This window comes from Rana temporaria, chromosome 13 (assembly GCF_905171775.1).
Source record: "Rana temporaria chromosome 13, aRanTem1.1, whole genome shotgun sequence".
Taxonomy (NCBI): Eukaryota; Metazoa; Chordata; class Amphibia; order Anura; family Ranidae; genus Rana; species Rana temporaria.
The window spans coordinates 8,740,331-8,764,939 of NC_053501.1; the positions used below are offsets into that span (position 1 = coordinate 8,740,331).

Here is a 24,609-nt window from a genome sequence, read left to right on the forward strand (position 1 = left end):
AGATGGCACATTCATCACGCTGTAACAGACAGAAAAGCGCGAATCGTCTCTCCCCAAACTTTTACTAACACAAAATCAGCAAAAGCAGCCCCAAGGGTGGCGTCATCTGAATGGAACTTCCCCTTTATAGTGCCGTCGTACGTGTTGGACGTCACCGCGCTTTGCTGGAGCATTTTTTTTTTCACGATCGTGTGTAGGCAAGGCAGGCTTGACAAGAATCGGGTTGAAAAAAAGTCGTTTTAACCACTTCCCGCCCAGTCAATAGACAATTGACGTCCGGGAAGTGGAAATGGTTGTGAAATCCTGACTGGACGTCTATTGACGTCCAGCAGGATTACATGCCGGCGTGCGGGGGCGCGCAGCGATCGGTGATGCGGGGTGTCAGTCTGACACCCTGCATCTCCGTTCTCGGTAAAGAGCCTCCGGCGGAGACTCTTTACCACGTGATCAGCCGTGTCCAATCACGGCTGATCACGATGTAAACAGGAAGAGTCGTTGATCGGCTCTTCCTCACTCGCGTCTGACAGACGCGAGTAGAGGAGAGGCGATCGGTGGCTCTCCTGACAGGGGGGGGGTTCGCGCTGATTGTTTATCAGCGCAGCCCCCCCTTTGGATACCCACACTGGACCACCAGGGAAGGGGGCAGTAAAAAATAAATAAAAAATAAAATAAAGAGAAAGATGCCAATCAGTGCCCACAAATGGAATTGGGATAAACAAGTGATGCCCAGCAATGCCCTCAGTGCCACCCCTCAGTGTCCATCAGTGCCACCCCTCAGTGCCCATCCGTGCCCACCTATCAGTGCACATCTGTGCCACCCATAAGTGCCGCCCATGAGTGCCCATCAGTGCCGCCTATGAGTGCCCATCAGTGCCGCCTACGAGCGCCGCCTACGAGCGCCGCCTATCAGTGCCGCCTACGAGCGCCGCCTATCAGTGCCGCCTCACCAGTGCCCATCAGTGCCGCCTCATCGGTGCCCGTAATCGAAGAAGAAAACTTACTTATTTACAAAAAAAATAACAGAAAAAAATAAAAACTTTATTTTTTTCAAAATTTTCGGTCTTTTTTTAGTTGTTGCGCAAAAAATAAAAATCGCAGAGGTGATCAAATACCACCCAAAGAAAGCTCTATTTGTGGGAATGAAATTATAAAAAAATTGTTTGGGTACAGTGTAGCATGACCGTGCAACTGTCATTCAAAGTGCGACAGCGCTGAAAGCTGAAAATTGGCTTGGGCAGGAAGTAAGTGCCCGGTATGGAAGTGGTTAAACAATAAAAAAAGACCGAAAAATGTTGTAAATAAAAATTTGCATTTTTCTTCGTTTCCGTAAAAAATTTAGCAAAATGTGTAATAAATGTCATTTCTTGAGACCCTAACAAGCCAGGAAAGTACAAATACCCCCCAAAGGACCCATAGAAAGTAGACATTCCAAGGTATTTAGCAATTGGGGGACCCCACACCATTTTATATATATAAAAAAATAAAAAAAATAAAAAAAGGGTGTTGGGGTGGCGGGGGTCCCCTCGGAATCCATTATAGACCTGAAGGGCCTGGTATGGACCGGAGGGGGGGGACCCAACGCGTTTTAAAAAAAAAAATACCTTGGCATGTCTACTTTCCAAAAGGGGGTCATTTGAGGGGTATTTGTACTTTCTGGCTTGTTAGGGTCTCAAGAAATTAGATAGATTACTAATTTTGCTAAATTTATCATAGAAACAAAGAAAAATTTACATTTTTATTTACAAAATGTTTTGGTCTGTTTTTTTTTATTTATAGCGCAAAAAAAAGCGGCAATTTTTTTTTTTTTCATTCAGCTGTAAACAGGGAATTTAGCTCTTCCAAAACACCCTACCCATTGAAATGGATGGGCAGCGCTTCCAAAGCGCTTTGGACGTCCCGCAACACAGGCATTTTTCACCTCTTCTTTGGGATTAAAAAGCACCGCACAAGCAGCCGAAAAGCACCGCTTAAACAGCGCTAATAAAGCGCCGCTAAAACGAGAGTCGCTTCTGTGGGCCCCCAGTGTGAAATGGGTCATAGTTATATTTAAAATATTTACTTGCAACATAAGATTGTCTGCAAATAAAGTTTTCTATTATTTAAAAAAAAAAAAAATACTTTATAGACTTTTAACAGTTTACACAGAAATGTAAACACAACTGATTGAAAACTGTTGGTCTCTAGTGACATCTTGTGGCCGAACAACAAAACTACTACAGGATAATGTTGCCGTTAAACCCCAATTGCCGACGCCTCCTGCGATCGTCAAATCAAAAGCCACCTTCAACCTTCATAAATTTGCAGCTTTCATTAACCAATTCAAGACCAGGCTATTTCTGGCACTTTTTGTTTACAGGTTTAAATCAATATTTTTTTTGCTAGAAAATGACTTAGAACCCCCAAACATTATTCACGTGACCTCCGGAAGATTTACCCCCCTCTCTTAATGACCAGGCCATTTTTTTTTTGCGATATGGCACTGCATTACTTTAACCACTTAAGACCCGGACCTTTAGGCAGGTAAAGGACCTGGCCAGTTTTTGCGATTCGGCACTGCGTTGCTTTAACTGACAATTGCGCGGTCGTGTGACGTGGCTCCCAAACAAAAATTGGCGTCCTTTTTTCCCCACAAATAGAGCTTTCTTTTGGTGGTATTTGATCACCTCTGCGGTTTTTATTTTTTGCGCTATAAACAAAAATAGAGCGACAATTTTGAAAAAAATTCAATATTTTTTACTTTTTGCTGTAAAAAAAATATCCCCCAAAAATATATAAAAAGCATATTTTTTTCCTCAGTTTAGCCCGATACGTATTCTTCTACATATTTTTGGTAAAAAAAAAAAAAAAAAAAAAAAAAAAAAATCGCAATAAGCGTTTATCGATTGGTTTGCGCAAAATTTATAGCGTTTACAAAATAGGGGATAGTTTTATTGCATTTTTATAAAAAAAAATTTTTTTTACTACTAATGGCGGCGATCAGCGATTTTTTTCGTGACTGCGACATTATGGCGGACACTTAGGAAAATGTTGACACATTTTTGGGACCATTGTCATTTTCACAGCAAAAAATGCTATAAAAATGCATTGTTTACTGTGAAAATGACAATTGCAGTTTGGGAGTTAACCACAAGGGGGCGCTGACGGGGTTAAGTGTGACCTCATCTGTGTTTACAACTGTAGGGGGGTGTGGCTGTAGGTGTGTCCCTATATTAGGGAACACACGATCAATGACGGCGCCACAGTGAAGAACGGGGAAGGTGTGTTTTACACACAGCTCTCCCCGTTCTTCAGCTCCGGGGACCGATTGCGGGACTCCAGCGGCGATCGGGTCCCGGAGCTTCGGGCCGGGCCGCGGGCGCGCGCCCACGACTGTGATTAGTGCGGCGGAGTGTCAGCTTCCAGGCGGCCTCATCCTTATATATGACAGGTGGACAGCAAAACACGGACATGGATTACCTTGTAGGGTTTATAGCCGAACAACATCACCACGGCAACCTTGAAGTCTTCTCTACTCAAATATCCTTTCTGGCCCTCGTCACACGCTGCAAACACCTGGAGAAACACAATACAATGTAACATCCCCCCGTCATACGATGTAACATCCCCCCGTCATACGACGTAACATCCCCCGTCATACGACGTAACATCCCCCGTCGTACGACGTAACATCCCCCGTCGTACGACGTAACATCCCCCGTCGTACGACGTAACATCCCCCGTCGTACGACGTAACATCCCCCCGTCGTACGACGTAACATCCCCCCGTCGTACGACGTAACATCCCCCGTCGTACGACGTAACACCCCCCGTCGTACGACGTAACATCCCCCGTCGTACGACGTAACATCCCCCGTCGTACGACGTAACATCCCCCGTCGTACGACGTAACATCCCCCCGTCGTACGACGTAACATCCCCCCGTCGTACGACGTAACATCCCCCCGTCGTACGACGTAACATCCCCCCGTCGTACGACGTAACATCCCCCGTCGTACGACGTAACATCCCCCGTCGTACGACGTAACATCCCCCGTCGTACGACGTAACATCCCCCCGTCGTACGACGTAACATCCCCCCGTCGTACGACGTAACATCCCCCGTCGTACGACGTAACATCCCCCGTCGTACGACGTAACATCCCCCGTCGTACGACGTAACATCCCCCGTCGTACGACGTAACATCCCCCGTCGTACGACGTAACATCCCCCCGTCGTACGACGTAACATCCCCCCGTCGTACGACGTAACATCCCCCCGTCGTACGACGTAACATCCCCCCGCCGTACGACGTAACATCCCCCCGCCTTACGACGTAACATCCCCCCGCCTTACGACATAACATACGACGCCATATCCGTTCATGCAACGTAACATCCCCCCCGTCATACAACGTAACATCCCCCCCGTCATACAACGTAACATCCCCCCGTCATACAACGTAACATCCCCCCCGTCATACAACGTAACATCCCCCCCGTCATACAACGTAACATCCCCCCCGTCATACAACGTAACATCCCCCCCGTCATACAACGTAACATCCCCCCCGTCATACAACGTAACATCCCCCCCGTCATACAACGTAACATCCCCCCCGTCATACAACGTAACATCCCCCCGTCATACAACGTAACATCCCCCCGTCATACAACGTAACATCCCCCCCGTCATACAACGTAACATCCCCCCCCGTCATACAACGTAACATCCCCCCCGTCATACAACGTAACATCCCCCCCGTCATACAACGTAACATCCCCCCCGTCATACAACGTAACATCCCCCCCGTCATACAACGTAACATCCCCCCGTCATACAACGTAACATCCCCCCCGTCATACAACGTAACATCCCCCCCGTCATACAACGTAACATCCCCCCCGTCATACAACGTAACATCCCCCCCGTCATACAACGTAACATCCCCCCCGTCATACAACGTAACATCCCCCCCGTCATACAACGTAACATCCCCCCCCGTCATACAACGTAACATCCCCCCCCGTCATACAACGTAACATCCCCCCCCGTCATACAACGTAACATCCCCCCCGTCATACAACGTAACACCCCCCCCGTCATACAACGTAACATCCCCCCCGTCATACAACGTAACATCCCCCCCGTCATACAACGTAACATCCCCCCCGTCATACAACGTAACATCCCCCCCGTCATACAACGTAACATCCCCCCCGTCATACAACGTAACATCCCCCCGTCATACAACGTAACATCCCCCCCGTCATACAACGTAACATCCCCCCCGTCATACAACGTAACATCCCCCCGTCATACAACGTAACATCCCCCCCGTCATACGACGTAACATCCCCCGTCGTACGACGTAACATCCCCCGTCGTACGACGTAACATCCCCCGTCGTACGACGTAACATCCCCCCGTCGTACGACGTAACATCCCCCCGTCGTACGACGTAACATCCCCCCGTCGTACGACGTAACATCCCCCCGCCGTACGACGTAACATCCCCCCGCCGTACGACGTAACATCCCCCCGCCTTACGACGTAACATCCCCCCGCCATACGACATAACATACGACGCCATATCCGTTCATGCAACGTAACATCCCCCCCGTCATACAACGTAACATCCCCCCCGTCATACAACGTAACATCCCCCCCGTCATACAACGTAACATCCCCCCCGTCATACAACGTAACATCCCCCCCGTCATACAACGTAACATCCCCCCCGTCATACAACGTAACATCCCCCCCCGTCATACAACGTAACATCCCCCCCGTCATACAACGTAACATCCCCCCCGTCATACAACGTAACATCCCCCCCGTCATACAACGTAACATCCCCCCCGTCATACAACGTAACATCCCCCCCGTCATACAACGTAACATCCCCCCCGTCATACAACGTAACACCCCCCCCGTCATACAACGTAACACCCCCCCCGTCATACAACGTAACATCCCCCCGTCATACAACGTAACATCCCCCCCGTCATACAACGTAACATCCCCCCCGTCATACAACGTAACATCCCCCCGTCATACAACGTAACATCCCCCCGTCATACAACGTAACATCCCCCCGTCATACAACGTAACATCCCCCCGTCATACAACGTAACATCCCCCCCGTCATACGACGTAACATCCCCCCGTCATACAACGTAACATCCCCCCGTCATAATATACACCGCCATCCCCCTGCCATGCGACATAACATCCCCGTCATACGACATAACATACGATGCCAAACCCCGCCGTGCGAAGTAACATCCCCCCGCCATGCGACATAACATCCCCCCGCCGTGCAACGTAACTTCCCCCCCGCTGTGCAACGTAACATACAACACCATCCCCACGCAATGCGACATAACATCCCCGTCATACGACATAACATACAACGCCATACCCCATCATGCGACGTAACATCCCGCTGTGCGACGTAACATCCCCCCAGCCGTGCGACGCAACATCCCCTGTCATACGACGCAACATCCCCCCCGCCTTACGACGCAACATCCCCCGCCTTATGACGCAACATCCCCCCGCCTTATGACGCAACATCCCCCCGCCTTACGACGCAACATCCCCTCGCCTTACGCTCATCGGCTCCGCGCCCCCCCCCCTATAGCTCTTAAAGCGGCCTACGTACACCTACGGCGATTCATGCAGGGGAGCCAACCTGCCGTAGTATAATGATGGCGGCTGGTCGGCAAGTAGGTACAGAGAACACTGAGCCAGTCACATCAGTCTCTGTACAGAGGAGCTTACACTCTAATGTCCCCTCCACATCACACACACTATTATTATTATACATGTATATAGCTCTGACATATACCGCAGTGCTGTACAAAGTGTGCGAGTGTTCTCTGTACAGCACTGCGGTATATGTCAGAGCTATATACATGTATAATAATAACCCTTTCACGCCGAGCTTACGCATATATGCGTCCTCCGCTTTCGGGGGTTATACCGGGATGATGCCCGCAGCTGCAGGCATCATCCCGGTACCGTTGTTTAGAGCCGGCGATTGGCTATCCAGACATAACAACCGATGCGGCTAAAAGCCCCCTCCCGCTGCCGCTCTGACCTGGCCTCCCGTCCCACTGGGAGACCCGATCCTCCATCCGGCGCCTCCAGTGTCCAGGCGCAGACTGACACTAAGCCGTAAACAGTCTCCGCAATGGAAACACAGAAGCGGCGTCATGACGTCACTTCCGAGTTTCTCGGCTGCCAATGGCGCCAGATTTGAAAAAGTACACAGTATTCAGAACCGCAGTTTTCGGCGATCTGAATACTTTGAAGTGCAAAGGAGGGATCAGGGATCTTTTAGACCCCGATCCCTCCATAAAGAGTACCTGTCTCCACCTATTACTGTCACAAGGGATGTTTACATTCCTTGTGACAGCAATAAAAGTGATCAAAATGTAAAAAAAAAAACAAATAAAAAAAAACAATTTAATATTATGAAAAAAAAAAAAAATGTAAAGCACCCCGCGAGCTTGCGCAACAAAGAAAACGCATACGGAAGTCGCGCCCACATATGAAAACGGTGTTCAAATCACACGTGTGAGGTATCGCCGCGATCGTCAGAGCGAGAGCAATAATTCTAGACCTCCTCTGTAACTCTAAGGCTGGGTTCACACTACGATTTTCCCGTCCGTCAGCCACATACGATTTCAGTATTGAAAACGTATGGGCCCGGACGGGAAAACGTATAGATAGACAATGCATTGCAAATCGTATGCACTCAGATGCATCCGGGTGCGTACGATTTGCTGGCAAAACGTTTTTTAAACGTACGCAAAACCGTGTTCAACCACGGTTTTGCGGTCGTTTTTAAAACAGTATGGCAACCGCATACGTTTTCCTTTAACATTAATGTCAATGGAAAACGCACATATGTGCGGTTCCATACGTTCCCGTCCGTTTCAGCCGCATACGGTTTCTCATATAAATCGTATGCGGCTGACGGACGGGAAAACCGTAGTGTGAACCCAGCCTAACCTGGTAACCGTAAAAAAAGTTTAAAGCGTCGCCTATGGAGATTTTTAGGTACCGTAGTTTGTCGCCATTCCACGAGTGCGTGTAATTATAAAGCGTGACATGCTTGCTATCTATTTACTCGGCGTAACGTCATCTTTCACATTGTGCAAAAAAAAAATATTTTTTCATTTTTTTTTTTAATTCATGAAAATTAATTTTTCCCAAAAAGTTGCGTTTAAAACACCGCCGCACAAATACCGTGTGACATAAAATATTGCAACAATCGCCATTTTATTCTCTAGATTCTCTGCTAAAAAAATATATATATATATAATGTTTGGGGGTTCCAAGTAATTTTCTAGCAAGAAATACGGATTTTAACTTGTAAACACCAAATGTCAGAAATAGGCTTAGTCATGAAAGGGATAAAATAATAATGTGTGTGACGGTGGGAGGGGACATTAGAGTGTAAGCTCCTCTGGTACAGAGACTGATGTGACTGTGAGGGGACATTAGAGTGTAAGCTCCTCTGGTACAGAGACTGATGTGACTGTGAGGGGACATTAGAGTGTAAGCTCCTCTGGTACAGAGACTGATGTGACTGTGAGGGGACATTAGAGTGTAAGCTCCTCTGGTACAGAGACTGATGTGAATGGTTCAGTGTTTCTGTACAACGCTGTAGTATATGTCAGAGCTATATACATATATAATAATAAAAGTGTGTGGTGTGGGGGGGGGGGGGACATTAGAGTGTAAGCTCCTCTGGTGCAGAGACTGATGTGACTGGCTCAGTGTTCTCTGTACAGCACTATGGTATATGTCAGAGCTATATAAATGTATAATAATAAAAGTGTGGGGGGGGGGGGGCGACGTTAGAGTGTCAGCTCCTGTGGTGAAGAGTCTGGTGTGACTGGCCCCCAGTGTTCTCGGTATATATATGCCTGTATAATAATATTAGTGTGTGGTAATGGGGGGAGGGGACATTAGAGTGTCAGCTCCTGTGGTGAAGAGTCTGGTGTGACTGGCCCCCAGTGTTCTCGGTATATATGCCTGTATAATAATATTAGTGTGTGGTAATGGGGGGAGGGGACATTAGAGTGTCAGCTCCTGTGGTGAGGGATGGGTCAGCGTCTCACCGATCGGAACCTCTCCTCCTCTCCCCTCACAGACATGCTCTCTCTCGGATCGGATGAAGCGCTTCGCTCTTCTTTGCGGAAGCGTCACCATGACGACCGAACTTCCGAAACTGCCGCCTAGAGAGAGAGGGGAAACGGGATTGGCTGTTCCCTGCAGACGTCGGGCTCCTATTGGTTGAAGGGAGTCGGGGAGCCCGCCCAGGAGAGAACTCGGCGATGGAAAAGGCTGGAGTGAGGAGGAGGGCGGGGCGGGGCACGTGGATTCCTCTCGTCTGTATTATCGTCCTATTATCATACTCACTGTGGCCAGCAGAGGGCGACGGATGTTTGTATTGGTAGCCGGACTCTGACATCTTCTGGTGCGCCGAGTAGTGACGTCAGAAAACAGCGACCCAAGTGGAGCAGAATGAGCAGGTGACAGCTTGGAACAGACACTGATACAATGTAACACTGAGAGATAAATAGGGGAGGAGCAGACACTGATACAATGTAACACTGAGGGATAAATAGGAGAGGAGCAGACACTGATACAATGTAACACTGAGGGATAAATAGGGGAGGAGCAGACACTGATACAATGTAACACTGAGGGATAAATAGGAGAGGAGCAGACACTGATACAATGTAACACTGAGGGATAAATAGGAGAGGAGCAGACACTGATACAATGTAACACTGATAGATAACTAGGAGAGGAGCAGACACTGATACAATGTAACACTGAGGGATAAATAGGGGTGGAGCAGACACTGATACAATGTAACACTGAGGGATAAATAGGGGAGGAGCAGACACTGATACAATGTAACACTGAGGGATAAATAGGGGAGGAGCAGACACTGAAACAATGTAACACTGAGGGATAAATAGGGGAGGAGCAGACACTGATACAATGTAACACTGAGGGATAAATAGGGGTGGAGCAGACACTGATACAATGTAACACTGAGGGATAAATAGGGGAGGAGCAGACACTGGTACAATGTAACACTGAGGGATATATAGGGGTGGAGCAGACACTGATACAATGTAACACTGAGGGATATATAGGGGTGGAGCAGACACTGATACAATGTAACACTGAGGGATAAATAGGAGAGGAGCAGACACTGATACAATGTAACACTGATGGATATATAGGGGTGGAGCAGACACTGATACAATGTAACACTGATGGATATATAGGGGTGGAGCAGACACTGATACAATGTAACACTGAGAGATAAATAGGGGAGGAGCAGACACTGATACAATGTAACACTGAGAGATAAATAGGAGAGGAACAGACACTGATACAATGTAACACTGAGGGATAAATAGGGGAGGAGCAGACACTGATACAATGTAACACTGAGGGATAAATAGGGGAGGAGCAGACACTGATACAATGTAACACTGAGGGATAAATAGGGGAGGAGCAGACACTGATACAATGTAACACTGAGGGATAAATAGGGGAGGAGCAGACACTGATACAATGTAACACTGATGGATAAATAGGGGTGGAGCAGACACTGATACAATGTAACACTGAGGGATAAATAGGAGAGGAGCAGACACTGATACAATGTAACACTGAGGGATACATATGGGTGGAGCAGACACTGATACAATGTAACACTGAGGGATAAATAGGAGAGGAACAGACACTGATACAATGTAACACTGAGGGATAAATAGGGGAGGAGCAGACACTGATACAATGTAACACTGAGAGATAAATAGGAGAGGAGCAGACACTGATACAATGTAACACTGATGGATATATAGGGGTGGAGCAGACACTGATACAATGTAACACTGAGAGATACATAGGGATGGAGCAGACACTGATACAATGTAACACTGAGGGATACATATGGGTGGAGCAGACACTGATACAATGTAACACTGAGGGATAAATAGGAGAGGAACAGACACTGATACAATGTAACACTGAGGGATAAATAGGAGAGGAGCAGACACTGATACAATGTAACACTGAGGGATACATATGGGTGGAGCAGACACTGATACAATGTAACACTGAGGGATAAATAGGAGAGGAGCAGACACTGATACAATGTAACACTGAGGGATACATATGGGTGGAGCAGACACTGATACAATGTAACACTGAGGGATAAATAGGAGAGGAACAGACACTGATACAATGTAACACTGAGGGATAAATAGGGGAGGAGCAGACACTGATACAATGTAACACTGAGAGATAAATAGGGGAGGAGCAGACACTGATACAATGTAACACTGATGGATATATAGGGGTGGAGCAGACACTGATACAATGTAACACTGATGGATATATAGGGGTGGAGCAGACACTGATACAATGTAACACTGAGAGATAAATAGGGGCGGAGTAGAATTGGATACAATGTATTGGACTCAGGGCAGAGTTGGTGTCAGACTCTCCCATTACAGATGCTTCCTGTTGCTGCAAGGAGGAGGAGGAGGGGGGGGGGGTGCTGATGACTTGTCCTCTAAGCTCATTAATTGGGGATCCTGGGACCTATCTGGGGGTACACACCGCCTGGAGGATCACCTATGAGCTGCTTCCAGCGAGTCTCCTACACACTGATGGCTTCTTTTAAGGGGATCCTTCACATTTGGACCAGTGTGGGGATGGGGGCAGCCATTGCTGATTTCTCCTTCCCTCCTCATCCCTGGGCCGTCATCTTACTCCCGGCTTCAGTGACGGATACAGATTGTCCCCCATGTTTTATTTTTTGTCTCCTTATCTAGTTATCTGCTCCATTTTGCTGTGGACATTTTTGTGAGCGATTTTCCACTCTTTTGATGGCCGTTTTCCACACATCTTGGCCATCTTTGCCTCATACAGTGTTGGATAGTGGCAGTGCCGATCCTGACCTCCCTGGGGCCCTAAGCAAAATCAAAAGCAGGGGGGCTGCAGAAAATGACAGGTCACATTAAAGTTGAGAAGCGGGGGGGGGGGGGTGTTCTGCTGTCGGAAATTACATCTTACATTAAAGGGTTGACAAATTTGCTTGGAATCTAGGAGCCAGCTAAAAAAGTTAGGAGCCAGAAAACGCGCCCCGTCCCGACGAGCTTGCGCGCAGAAGCGATCACATACGTGAGCAGCGCCCGCATATGTAAACTGTGTTCAAACCACACATGTGAGGTATCACCGCGATTGGTAGAGCGAGAGCAATCATTCTAGCCCTAGAACTCCTCTGTAACTCAAAACATGCAACCTGTAGAATTTTTTAAACGTCGCCTATGGAGATTTTAAAGGGTAAAAGTTTGTCGGCATTCCACGAGCGGACGCAATTTTGAAGCATGACATGTTGGGTATGAATTTAGTCGGCGTAACATTATCTTTCATAATATTAAAAAAATGGGGATAACTTTACTGTTGTCTTATTTTTTAATTAACAAAAAAAAAGTGTAATTTTTTCCCAAAAAAGTGCGCTTGTAAGACCGCTGCGCAAATACGGCGTGACAGAAAGTATTGCAACGATCGCCATTTTATTCTCTAGGGTGTTGGGATAAAAAATATATATAATTTTTGGGGGTTCTAATTAGAGGGAAGAAGGTGGCAGTGAAAATAGTGAAAAATTACATTAGAATTGCTGTTTAACTTGTAATACTTAACTTGTAATACCAACGGCCACCACCAGATGGCGCCAGCTCCCCAAAAAAAATAACAATTTTTTTTTGCCCCCCCTTCCAAGCCAAGTCGCCAGGACCCTATTTCAAGTCGCCATGGCGACCTGGCGACCGCGATTTGTTGAGCCCTGCATTAAAGTCAGAAGCGGGGAGTGCTGACTTCTTACCTCTTCTCCCATGCAGCCAGCGAGTTGAGAAGCGGGGTGAGGGGCCGAATTACTTTTCACCAGGCGGGGGCCTCTAGTAATTTGGGGGGGCCCTCCGCAGCTTTGCGGGGCCCTAAGTGGCTTGCCTAGTGAGCTTATAGGGTGGATCGGCCCTGGATAGTGGGAAGTCTCAGCAACTGTCTGGGCTCCATCACTTTTAGCATTTCAAATATTCAAAAATTCCCCTTTTTGTTTTTTAACGGTCTGGATTTATGAGTGATCGGCACAGTTTCCTCAGCTTCCCATGACTTTTTTTTTATAATTCAACGTGTTTTTTGCCCCCTGATGAAGACTCGAGTCGAAACGTGTAGGAACCTTCCTTCCCAATACAAACAACAGTTGTAAATGTCGTTATTTTTGTTATAGGTCTCTCATTTTAACCAGATGTTGTATCATTTGATATATCTCTGGCTTTCTAATAATAAAATGTGATTTTATCAAATTGTTGGTTTTAGGGGTGAAAAAATCCCATCCAAAAAAATTTAAAAAATTGCTTATGCTATACAAAACGAATGGAATGTCACCCAGTTTGGTGGGGGGCATGTCCAAAATGGCGTCGGGAGCCTTCGTGCATCTGTGAAGCTCCCGATTCCAGCGATGATCCTGACTCTTGGACCCCTTTCACACCTATACCGCCTGAAAAAACTCCTTCACTGCCTACTCAATGTGAAAGCCCGAGGGCTTTCACACTGAGGCGATGCGCTGGCCGGAGAGAAAAAAATCTCCTGTCAGCGGCATCTTTGGAGCGGTGAAAAGAGCGGCATGTATACCGCTCCTTCCCATTGAAAACATATTTATATATATTTTTGGGGGATATTTATTATAGCAAAAAGTAAAAAATATTCATTTTTTTCAAAATTGTCGCTCTATTTTTGTTTATAGCGCAAAAACTGCAGAGGTGATCAAATACCACCAAAAGAAAGCTCTATTTGTGGGGAAAAAAGGACGCCAATTTTGTTTGGGAGCCACGTCGCACGACCGCGCAATTGTCTGTTAAACGACGCAGTGCCGAATCGCAAAAGGTGCTCTGGTCTTTGACCAGCAATATGGTCCGGGGCTTAAGTGGTTAAAGTAGCGCAGTGCTGAATGGCAAAAAATGCCTGGATCATGAAAGGGATAACATCTTACGGAGCTGAAGTGATTAAAGAGGAACTGCAGTCTGCTCATATAATTTGTAATTAAAACATCTTTGCCATTCTGAAGCTTCCCCATAACCACTTTGCGTAATATTTTCTATATACCGTATTTATCGCGGTATAACGCGCTCCCCCAAAGTGACCCCCAAACCTGTGGAAAAAAAGTTATTTTTGTACTTACAGTTTTGCTGTCTTGCGCGGCGTCCATCGGCGGCCTCGTCGGGTCCGGTGTCCTTCTGCGGCTTCGGGTGTCCTCTTCGGCGGGTCCGGCGTCCTTCTGCGGCGTCGGGTGTCCTTCTGCGGCGTCGGGTGTCCTTCTGCGGCGGGTCCGGTGTCCTCTTCGGCGGGTTTCGGTGTCCTCTTCGGCGGGTCCGGCGTCCTCGCGGCGTCCTGGCGTCCTCCCCGCTCGTTTCCCGCGCCGAGTTTTGAATACTGCGCCAGCATATGCAGAGCGCAGTACACTCGGGCAGGCTCGGGCAGGCTCGGCAACTGTCGCGCTCACGTCCTGTACGTCCAGGACGTGACCGCGGAAGAAGCCGAGACTGGCCGAGCCTGCCCGAGTGTACTGCGCTCGGTATATGCCGGCGCAGTATTCAAAACTCGGCGCGGGAAACGGGTATCGGCGTATATCGCGCACCCACGATTTTGCCCTGATTTTCAGGGCAAAAAAGTGCGCGATATACGCCGATAAATACGGTACTTTGATTCTGTACTTGCCAAATATGCTGCAGAAATCTCCCTCCACTGAGTCTGGCTGCAGCCATTTTAAAGGGGGTTATAAAGCCTTACAGACCACTGTTACCTGGAGGTAGGCCTAGATTAAGGCTTGCCTGTAGGTACAAGAAATATCTCCTAAACCTACATGGTGTAGGAGATATTTGCAAAAGACAGCCAACGATGCCTACAGTAGACAACGGCACGCCGGCGCACTGAGCATGTCGCTTCTAGCGGCGATCGTGCCGTGAGTGGCAGCTCCCACGCACATGTATACCCGGAAGTCACTCGGGGAGAGATGGCGGCGACGGAGGATGGGAAGGAGGACCGCTGCGGGGGCTTCAGTCTCGGGTAAGTAATTCATAATGAGCTAGTAGGCAGACTGGAGCCAGCAGGAGTTGAAAATGGTTGACTTGGCCTTTAATTTCTCCAGATCTTGATCCATCAAGCATATGTGGGATGCGCTGGAAAATCAAATCCAATCCATGGAGCTCCCACCTCACAACTTGCAGGACTTAAAGGACCTGCTCTTCATGGCTTGATGAGAGATACCCCAGCATATCTTTAGAGGTCTAAGTACATGCTGTTTTGGCAGGAAAAGGGGGACCTCCTCAATATCAAGCAGGGCCGGCGCTAGTGCAAGGCAACATGGGCACTTGCCTTACGGCGCCGCTAGGGAACAGGGCGGAATATTGACCGGGACAGTCGCCCACCCGGTAGAGTGTGTCTGTGGGCCCGGTTGGTGCTGCGGGCGGCATCTGATGGAGTCAGGACGAGTCAGTGTGAGGTGCCCTCGGACCCCCCCCCCCCCAAGCCCGTCCATCTGCCAGCGTGAGGGGCCTGCCAGTTAGCTCTGCCATGGGAGGAGGGGGGGTTTCGTCCGCTGATAGTGTTGAGAATGAGGGGACTGAGGAGAGAAGACAGAGCTGAGACAGTGCGCGTGCACCGCCTAACCCCGCTCCTATCCAGAGAGAATGTAGGGAGGCAAGGGCGGTCACTGAAAAAGAAAGTCAGCTGACCAGCTGACACCAATCAGGTGAAGGGGGAGGAGCTCTCTCCTGGCAATCCATGAGGAAAAGGCATCCCTAGAATTCGGAGGAGGAATCGATTGCCTGAACTAAGTAAGTGACAAATTGCTAGTGCAATCGATTCCAACCTTCACCACCTCTGCCTCTTACTGATCATCCCATCCACCCACCACTGCTGCCACCCCCCTTCAATACCACTGCCCCCCCCCCTCAACACCACCGCTGCCACCCCCCCAACACCACCACTGCCACCCCCCCTCAATACCACCGCTGCCACCCTCCTTCAACACCACCGCTGCCAGTGCCACCCCCTTAATACCACCGCTGCTACCCCCCTCAACACCACCGCTGCCACCCCCCTCAACACCACCGCTGCCACCCCCCTCAACACCACCGCTGCCACCCCCCTCAACACCACCGCTGCCACCCCCCTCAACACCACTGTTGTATGGCGTGTGTGTGTGAGCGTGTGTGCGTGCTGGGGGGGGGGGGGCGGCAAAATGCACCTTTGCCCGAGTTGGCAAAAATCCTTGCACCGGCCCTGATATCAAGTGGAAGAAGGAGATGGAACATGTACCAATGAGGGGCATCTGTGTAACAGTACAGGTGTGAGTACAATCACTCAGAGATGTGTTTTGCAATTAAAGGATGGGGAATGTGGAGGTTGGAAGGCGCACGGTAAGTCAGGGATCGACAAATCCCGGGAGCCAGGTCGCCATGGCGACTAGAAATAGTGTCCTGGCGACTTGGCTTGGAAGGTGGGCAAAAAAAAAATGTATTTTTTTTGTGAGCTGGCGCCATCTGGTGGTGAGCCGCTGGTATTACAAGTTATTACCACCAGATGTGAGCTGGCGCCATCTGGTGGGGGCCGTTGGTATTACAAGTTAAGCATTACAAGTTAAACAGCAATTCTAATGTAATTTTTCACTATTTTCACTGCCATCTTCTTCCCTCTAATTAGAACCCCCAAACAGTATATATATTTTTTATCCTAACACCCTAGAAAATAAAATGGCGATCGTTGCAATACTTTCTGTCACTCCGTATTTGCGCAGCGGTCTTACAAGCGCACTTTTTTGGGAAAAAATTACACTTTTTTAAATTAAAAAATAAGACAACAGTAAAGTTATCCCCATTTTTTTAATATTATGAAAGATAATGTTACGCCGAGTAAATTCATACCCAACATGTCACGCTTCAAAATTGCGTCCGCTCGTGGAATGCCGACAAACTTTTACCCTTTAAAATCTCCAGAGGCGACGTTTAAAAAAATCTACAGGTTGCATGTTTTGAGTTACAGAGGAGGTCTAGGGCTAGAATTATTGCTCTCGCTCTACCAATCGCGGCGATACCTCACATGTGTGGTTTGAACACCGTTTACATATGCGGGCGCTACTCACTTATGTGTTCGCTTCTGCGCGCAAGCTCGTCGGGACGGGGTGCGTTTTCTGGCTCCTAACTTTTTTAGCTGGCTCCTAGATTCCAAGCAAATTTGTCAACCCCTGCGGTAAGTGGTGGGTGAGATGAGACAAGGAACGGGGAGGGGTGGCTAGAGAGAGGACGGTATATGGGCACATCAGGGTAGGGATTAATAACAAGGCTTTGGCTAGTGGTGGTGGTGGAGGGACCAGGACCTTCTCCTTTATATTTATGTGTTATGATTTTCTCTTCGTGTGATAGGAGTTCTGGCTCCCAGCAGAGCAGTCATGGAAAGTGGACATTGTCTAGCAGCGATGAAGAGTCAGAAGACAGCAAAAAGCCATCATCCTCATTATCGGTGAGCAGAGACCGCGTGGTTCCCGCTCCTCAGTTCCCGTGCTCCGAAGCCAGGAAGGAATCTTACAAGAGGAAGTCAAATCCAGTAAAGTTTGAAGAGAAGGCCGGTAAAGAGCCATCACCGGCCAAAAAAATAAAAACGGAAAAAGAGGGCATGGGATGGTGCCTCTCCAGCAGTGATGAGGAGCCCGAGCCAAAGAAGGAGCCGAATAAGTTGAAAGAGCCATCTTCCCAAAAACCGGAGGTGCAGAAAGTGCATAAGAGCCGCAGCCCCACCCCCACCGCCAGTGAGAAACACAAGACTCCCAGCGACTCTCAGGACCCCTGGGATGTCCTGCAGGCCGGAGAACCTTTTCGCTTCTACTTGACCAAAGTTACCGGCATCAAACCCAAGTACAATGCCGGCGCCCTTCATATTAAGGGTGAGTCACTGACAGGTTATTTCTAACTACAGCCCAAAAATAATTTGGATAGAGTGGGAAAGTGGTATGGTAGAACTCGGATGTAAAAGATGAAAATGAATGCAGCTCGGTAGTCATTAATACATAATTAAACATATTTTTTTTTTCTATGTAAGTACCTGACTTCACCTGACCTGGCCTCTTGTGATCTTTGTACAGCAGGATTGGAGGGTGGGTGGGAAGAAACAACAGCAGAAAGAGCGGATCGGCCCTGTGTACAACTGTGTTGCTAGCTGTGATTGGTCACAGTGATCACATGGTACAGAGAAGCCCAAACGCAGTGCATCTGTACCATGTGATAGCAGTGGCCGATCAAAGTTTTCATAAAAGTACACAAAGAAAATTATTTAATTTCTTAATTGCCTTTTACTAAACATAGACAGGCCTGTCTACTTTCCAAAAAGGGGTCATTTGGGGAGTATTTTAGGACCTCAAGAAATGAGATAGGCCGTCAATACATCAGGATTGGCCAAATTCTCAAATACTGTATCATAAATACAAAACTATGGGATATATTTATGGAGTATTTTGACGCTATAATTGAACCAATCAATATATGCTTATTGATTTTTTTTTTTTTTTTACCAAAACATATGAAGCAGAAAACATATTGACTGAAATTTATGAATACATTTAGATTTTTTTTTTAAATAAATACATTTTATTGGATATGTTTAATAGCAGAAAGTAAAAAATATTTTTATAAATTTTTTTCTCAAAATTGTCGCACTTCTTTTGTTTATAGGGCAAAAAATAAAAACTACAGAGGTGATCAAATACCACCAAAATAAATCTCTAATTGTGGGGGGGGGGGGGGGAAAGGACATACATTTTTATTTGGGTTCAGCGTTGCATGTTCGTGCAAATGTCGGTTAAAGTAACGCAGCGCCGTATTGCAAAAAATTGCCTGGACACAAAGGGGGGTAAATCTTCTGGAGGTCAAGTGGTTAAATACCACCACCAAAAAAAAAAAAATTCATACGGGTTCAGTGTTGCATGATGGAGTAATTGTCATTCAAAGTATAACAGTGCTGAATGCTGAAAATAACACTGGCCCGGATTCAAAAAGCAATTGCGCCTGCGTAACCATAGTTACGCAGCGCGATTGCTTACTTGCCCCGGCGTAACGAGTTCTCCTGATTCAGAGAGCTCGTTACGCCGACTGCAGCCTAAGATATGCGTGGCATAAGGCTCTTATGCCCGCATATCTTAGGCTGCATTCTTACGTTGGCCGCTAGGTGGAGTTCCCGTTGTGGTCAGCGTATAGTATGCAAATTGCATACTAACGCCGATTCACAACGTAACGCGAGCCCTGCGTACGCAGTTTACGTCGTTTGCGTACGTCGGGTTTCGCGTAAGGCTGCACATGCTAAAAGCAGGGGCAGCCAATGCTAAGGATACCCGTCGTTCCCACGTCGCAACGTTTGAAATTTACGTAGTTTGCGTAAGTGAATCGTGAATGGCGCTGGACGCCATTCACGTTCACTTTGAAGCAAATGACGTCCTTGCGACGTCATTTACCGCAATGCACGTCGGGAAAGTTTCCCGACGGAGCATGCGCTCTACGCTCGGCGTGGGAATGCGCCTAATTTAAATGATTCCCGCCCCCTACGGGATCATTTACATTAGGCGCCCTTACGCAGGGCATTTTTGAAGAGCGCCCACGCAAATTACGTGGCTACTGCTTCATGAATGAAGCGTAGCGCAAATAATTTGCGTAGGCGCAGGGTAAAAAGGGTACACTGCGCCTCCGTAAGGAGCGCCCAGCTGTACCTGAATCTACCCCATTGTGTAAATGTGTCCGGTATTGAAGGTGTTAATTTCCTGCTTTTTTCTTTTCCAGACTGAAATACATTTTTAATTTGATAGTCTTTTGTCTCGGCAGATATCCTGTCTCCCCTGTTTGGGACGTTGGTCTCCTCTGTGCAGGTATGATTATTGTTCCATACACACAGATAGGGATACGCCACAATATACAGATATTGGAATTCAAAACGACCAATAGGAAAATGATAAAACATTCAGGTGTGCGCTTCGCTCCCTCTGGAGATGTAGAGTAGGAATGTCGGCCTGGTCAGGTGCTGGACGGCGGTGTATCTGGTGTGACGGGTCTGCCGGTGCTCAGGCTGATGTCTGCATTTGCACTGCTGGAGAGACCTCTGAGGATTGGTGAATGAGTCAGGAGAGGAAGACTCTGGCTGGAATCTCTGACACCCTATTTCTTATTATCCTGTATGCAGTGACCTCCTGGGGTGGAGCTTTGATCATAAAATCCACTTCACGCCAGGAGTCCTGCTGTTCAGGTAATTACAGGAAGCCAATATAAAGATACGTTCGGGTTCTTATGCCGCGTACACACGGTCGTTTTCCGTCATGAAAAAAAACGACGTTTTTTAAAATGTCATTTAAAATGATGGTGTGTGGGCTTCACATTGTTTTCGGCTTCTGAAAAACGAAAAAAAAAAAAAATTCGAACATGCTGCATTTTTTAATGTCGTTTTTTAAAATGTCGTTTTTCGGGTTGTAAAAAATGATCGTGTGTGGGCTAAAACAACGTTTTAAACCCGCGCATGCCCAGAAGCAAGTTATGAGACGGGAGCGCTCGTTCTGGTAAAACTACCGTTCATAATGTAGTAAGCACATTCATCGCGCTGTAACAGACAAAAAAGCGCGAATCGTCTTTTACTAACAAGGAATCAGCTAAAAGCAGCCCAAAGGCGAATAGAACTTCCCCTTTAGAGTGCCGTCGTACCTGTTGTACGTCACCGCGCTTTGTTCATAATTTTTCAAAAACGATGGTGTGTGGGCAACATCGTTTTTAATGATGAAGTTGGAAAAACTTCGTTTTTTTTGGACATGCTGAAAAACAACGTTTTCTTTCATGCCGAAAAACTACTGTGTGTACGCGGCATTATGCTAGTCGTGTGCATCTAGAGCTCAACCTCCTGAAGTGTAATAACAGAAGTATGCCCCATTCAATCACCAGGATAGGGCATACCTGGTGGCAGTGGCGGCCCGTCCTTTTGCGAAAAATCGCTCCAACAGTTGTCACCTCCTCACCAAGCTTCTTGTTGATGGTCTTGTAGCCCATTCCGGCCTTGTATAGGTCAACAATCTTCTCCCTGACGTCCTCTGACAGATCTTTGGTCTTCCCCATGATGGTGAGTAGTGATGAGCTCGGGCGTGTTCGCACAGTGCACGTGCAGAGCCCGCCAGGAAGTCTGCACGGCGCTGCGCTAACCACATGCAGGGAGACATTTCCCGATCTCTGCAGCCGAGCATCGGGAATATGTCTCCTTGCCTGTGATTAGAGCAGCGCCGCGCAGACTTCCCCGCGGGCTCTGCACGTGCACTGTGCGAACACGCCTGAGCTTATCACTAATCCCCTTTCACACTGGGGCGGGAGCCGCGGTGGCTGAATAGCGGCGCTATACCATCGGATTTGCCACGGGATTCGGCCGCTAGCGGTGTGGTATTAACCCCCGCTAGCGGCCGATAAAGGGTTAATACCGCCCGCAATGCGCCTCTGCAGAGGCGCATTGCGGGCGGTATTACCGCGGTTTCCTATTGTTTTAAATGGGAAGGAGAGGTGAAGGAGCGGTATACACGCCGCTCCTCTCACCGCTCCAAAGATGCTGCTGGCAGGAGATTTTTTTTCTCTCCCGCCAGCGCATCACCTCAGTGTGAAAGCCCTTGGCTTTCACACTGAGTAAGCAGTGCAGGAGTTTTTCAGGCGGTATAGCAGCGATATTTTTAGTGTGAAAGGGGTCTAATGGTGAGGTATGAATGGAAGAAAGAGATTATGAGGACAGGTGTCTTTTATACACATAACGAGTTGTCATTAGGAGAACCTTCTTACATTGACAGGACTAATCTGTGGACCACATGAGCACCTACTGTAGCCAGTCTGTGGGGGGAGAATTATTGTTGGTTGGTTGGGGATCAAATACTTATTTTACTCACTCAGCTGCAACTCCATTTATAACATTTGTATCCTGTGTTTGTTTTTGTTTTTTGGATTTTCGGTTGATATTCTGTCTCTATCATATAAAATACACCTATGATAAAAATTATAGACCCCTCATTTCTTTGTAAGTGGGCAAACTTACACAATCTGCAGGGGAGCAAATCATAACTCCCCCCCCCCCCTGTATATATTTCAGCAGTCTAGGGTATGTCATGTACAGCACAGCAGGGCCGATCCTAGGGTCACAGACGCCTGGGTGCAGAAATATTTCTGGTGCCCCCACATGGGAGTAGTCATCTTACCAACTCCTCCCCTTTTAAAATGTTTCTATGACAATGACTCAAACACAGAGATGCCCCTCTAACACGGACAAGTAGAACATTGCATGGCTGGTCTCTCTCCACACAGAGACAGCCACTGCTTCGATCCCCTCCTCTGACAGGAGGGAGGTGGGACGGGCTTGGACAGGAAACACGGTGGCGGTGACCGGCGGACAGAGCCGCCTCTGGACATGGACAAGGAGAGGAGGAGGAGGAGGAGGGAGGGGAGTACTCTGGCGCTCCAGTGCCCCCACCTCTGTGGAGCCTGGGTGCACTGCACCCCACGCACCTGCCTAGGATCAGCCCTGCAGCACAGTGTACATACTTGATCAGTTAGGAGTTGATGATGTTTTCGATCGATCAATTATCAGTGTCTGTGCTTTCACAATATCTGTATCTTTTTTTTTATTTTTTAGTTTAACTACTGCATAAATATCCCCTGGCTGGTGAAGCAATATCCAGAGGAATTCCGGTAAGTGAGAATTTCTATCATTTTGTGGTTTGCCACGCACATAAGATGGTCTCACACAGTGTAATATGATTGTAGATTTACCAATCGCTGTGAAGCGTGACGGGCCTGTCTGATATCCAATCAGGCAGGTGCACACTCTCTATTTTTATAGGTAGGAGGTGGGGTGTTTCTCCCCTTTTTTTTATTTATTTTTATTTTTTTGGGGGGAGGGTGGAGGTATATTAAAAAAAAAGGAGAAAAAAAAAAAAGGGGGAAAAGGAGAAGGGGAAAAAAAAGAGATGAGAAGCCAGGAGGACGTAGGATGACCCATATTGTTGTTGTTATTTTTGTTATTTATGTTTATGTAATGTTGAATGTATTTTAAATGTGATTTATTTTTGTACGCTTATTAGAAATGAAATGTAATGTAAATTACTTTATTTATCGGGGTATTGCGCGCTCCGGCGTATAGCGCGCACCCCTAAAGTGGACCCGCATTCCTGTAAAAAAAAACATTTTAGTACTTACAGTTTTGGTGTCTTGCGCGGCGGCCTCGTCGGGTCCGGCGTCCGTCTGCGGCTTCGGTGGTGTCCTCCTCGTCGGGTCCAGCGTCTTTCTGCGGTGTCCTCCCCGCTCGATCCCCGCTTCCCGCGCTGAGTTTGAACCACTGCGCCGGCATATACCGAGCGCAGTACACTCGGGTATAGTCGGGCAGGCTCGGCTCCTCTCGCGGTCACGTCCTGTGCGTGACCGCGAGAGGAGCCGAGCCTGCACCACTATACCCGAGTGTACTGCGCTCTGTATATGCCGGCGCAGTGGTTCAAACTCTGCGCGGGTATCGGCGTATATCGCGCACCCACGATTTTGCCCTGATATTCAGGGCAAAAAAGTGCGCGGTATACGCCGATAAATACGGTATATCTGTGTATTAAAAAATTGAATAAAAACAAATTAAGACGTGAAGGGCGTTGGCCATGAACTTGTTCTGCATACAGACGGCAGAACTTTTTCAGCCAACATACACAAAACTACGTGTTTTTTTTTTTAGCTGTTTAGTATTACCCTTTGGGCAACTTCTGCTAATGTTGTCTTATGGCTAGCATTGGTTCGGAGCATGCGTGTTTGTACTTTTAGTCCGAAGGACTTGTGTACACACGATCGGATAATCGGACCGAACACATTTGTTGTCGGACAATTTGAGAGCATGCTATCCCACATTTGTTGTAACACACGATCGGAAATTCCGACAATTGTCCTATGGAGCATACAGACGGTCGGATTATCTGACAAAACGCGTCCATCGGACAATTGTTGTCAGAATATCCGATCGTGTGTTTTACGGGCCTTTTCTTTTGAGCACCCAAAGACACTGCAATCCCCGTTTTTTGAAAGGCACTGCTGATTGATTTCCATCACAGATCATGCGATGGCCGGACATTGTCAATCGTCTGAACCCGAGGGTGACAGACTACTGCAGCCCTTACTTCTTCTTCTTCAGTGTTTTTTTTTTTTTTATTTATTTTTATTTTTATTTTTTTTGAGAGCTGATAGACAACAGAAATGTTTTCAAACCTATTCTACTATAGAGATGAATCCACATTGCTTGTATCTTCCTATTTCCAGGAATAAACCATTACTGATTGTCCACGGGGAGAAAAAGGAATCCAAGACACGTTTACATGAGGAGGCTCACCCCTATGAAAACATCCGCCTGTGTCAGGTATTTAGAAAACGCGATACTTTCCCCTATAACCACTTGAAGATCAGGATTTTCTGGCACTTTTTGTTTACAATTTTAAATCAGTA

The 24,609-nt window shown here is 47.6% G+C and overlaps 2 protein-coding genes across 2 annotated transcripts in view; one reads left to right on the forward strand and one right to left on the reverse strand.

Annotated features, from left to right (window-relative positions):
* EFCAB11 (EF-hand calcium binding domain 11) overlaps positions 1–9,274 on the reverse strand; it is a 42,094-nt gene extending 32,820 nt beyond the window's left edge. The window contains exons 1-2 of the mRNA XM_040333479.1: positions 9,115–9,274; positions 3,457–3,552 (exon numbers count right to left, since the gene is read on the reverse strand). Of these exons, the coding sequence (XP_040189413.1) occupies positions 3,457–3,552; positions 9,115–9,150 (132 nt within the window). The 5' untranslated portion in view covers positions 9,151–9,274. The remainder of the gene's footprint in view (positions 1–3,456; positions 3,553–9,114) is intronic.
* A 147-nt stretch (positions 9,275–9,421) lies between these two features.
* The window catches only part of TDP1 (tyrosyl-DNA phosphodiesterase 1), an 86,760-nt gene continuing 71,572 nt past the window's right edge, over positions 9,422–24,609 (forward strand). The window contains exons 1-5 of the mRNA XM_040333478.1: positions 9,422–9,528; positions 17,509–18,026; positions 19,951–19,994; positions 22,769–22,824; positions 24,427–24,523. Of these exons, the coding sequence (XP_040189412.1) occupies positions 9,521–9,528; positions 17,509–18,026; positions 19,951–19,994; positions 22,769–22,824; positions 24,427–24,523 (723 nt within the window). The 5' untranslated portion in view covers positions 9,422–9,520. The remainder of the gene's footprint in view (positions 9,529–17,508; positions 18,027–19,950; positions 19,995–22,768; positions 22,825–24,426; positions 24,524–24,609) is intronic.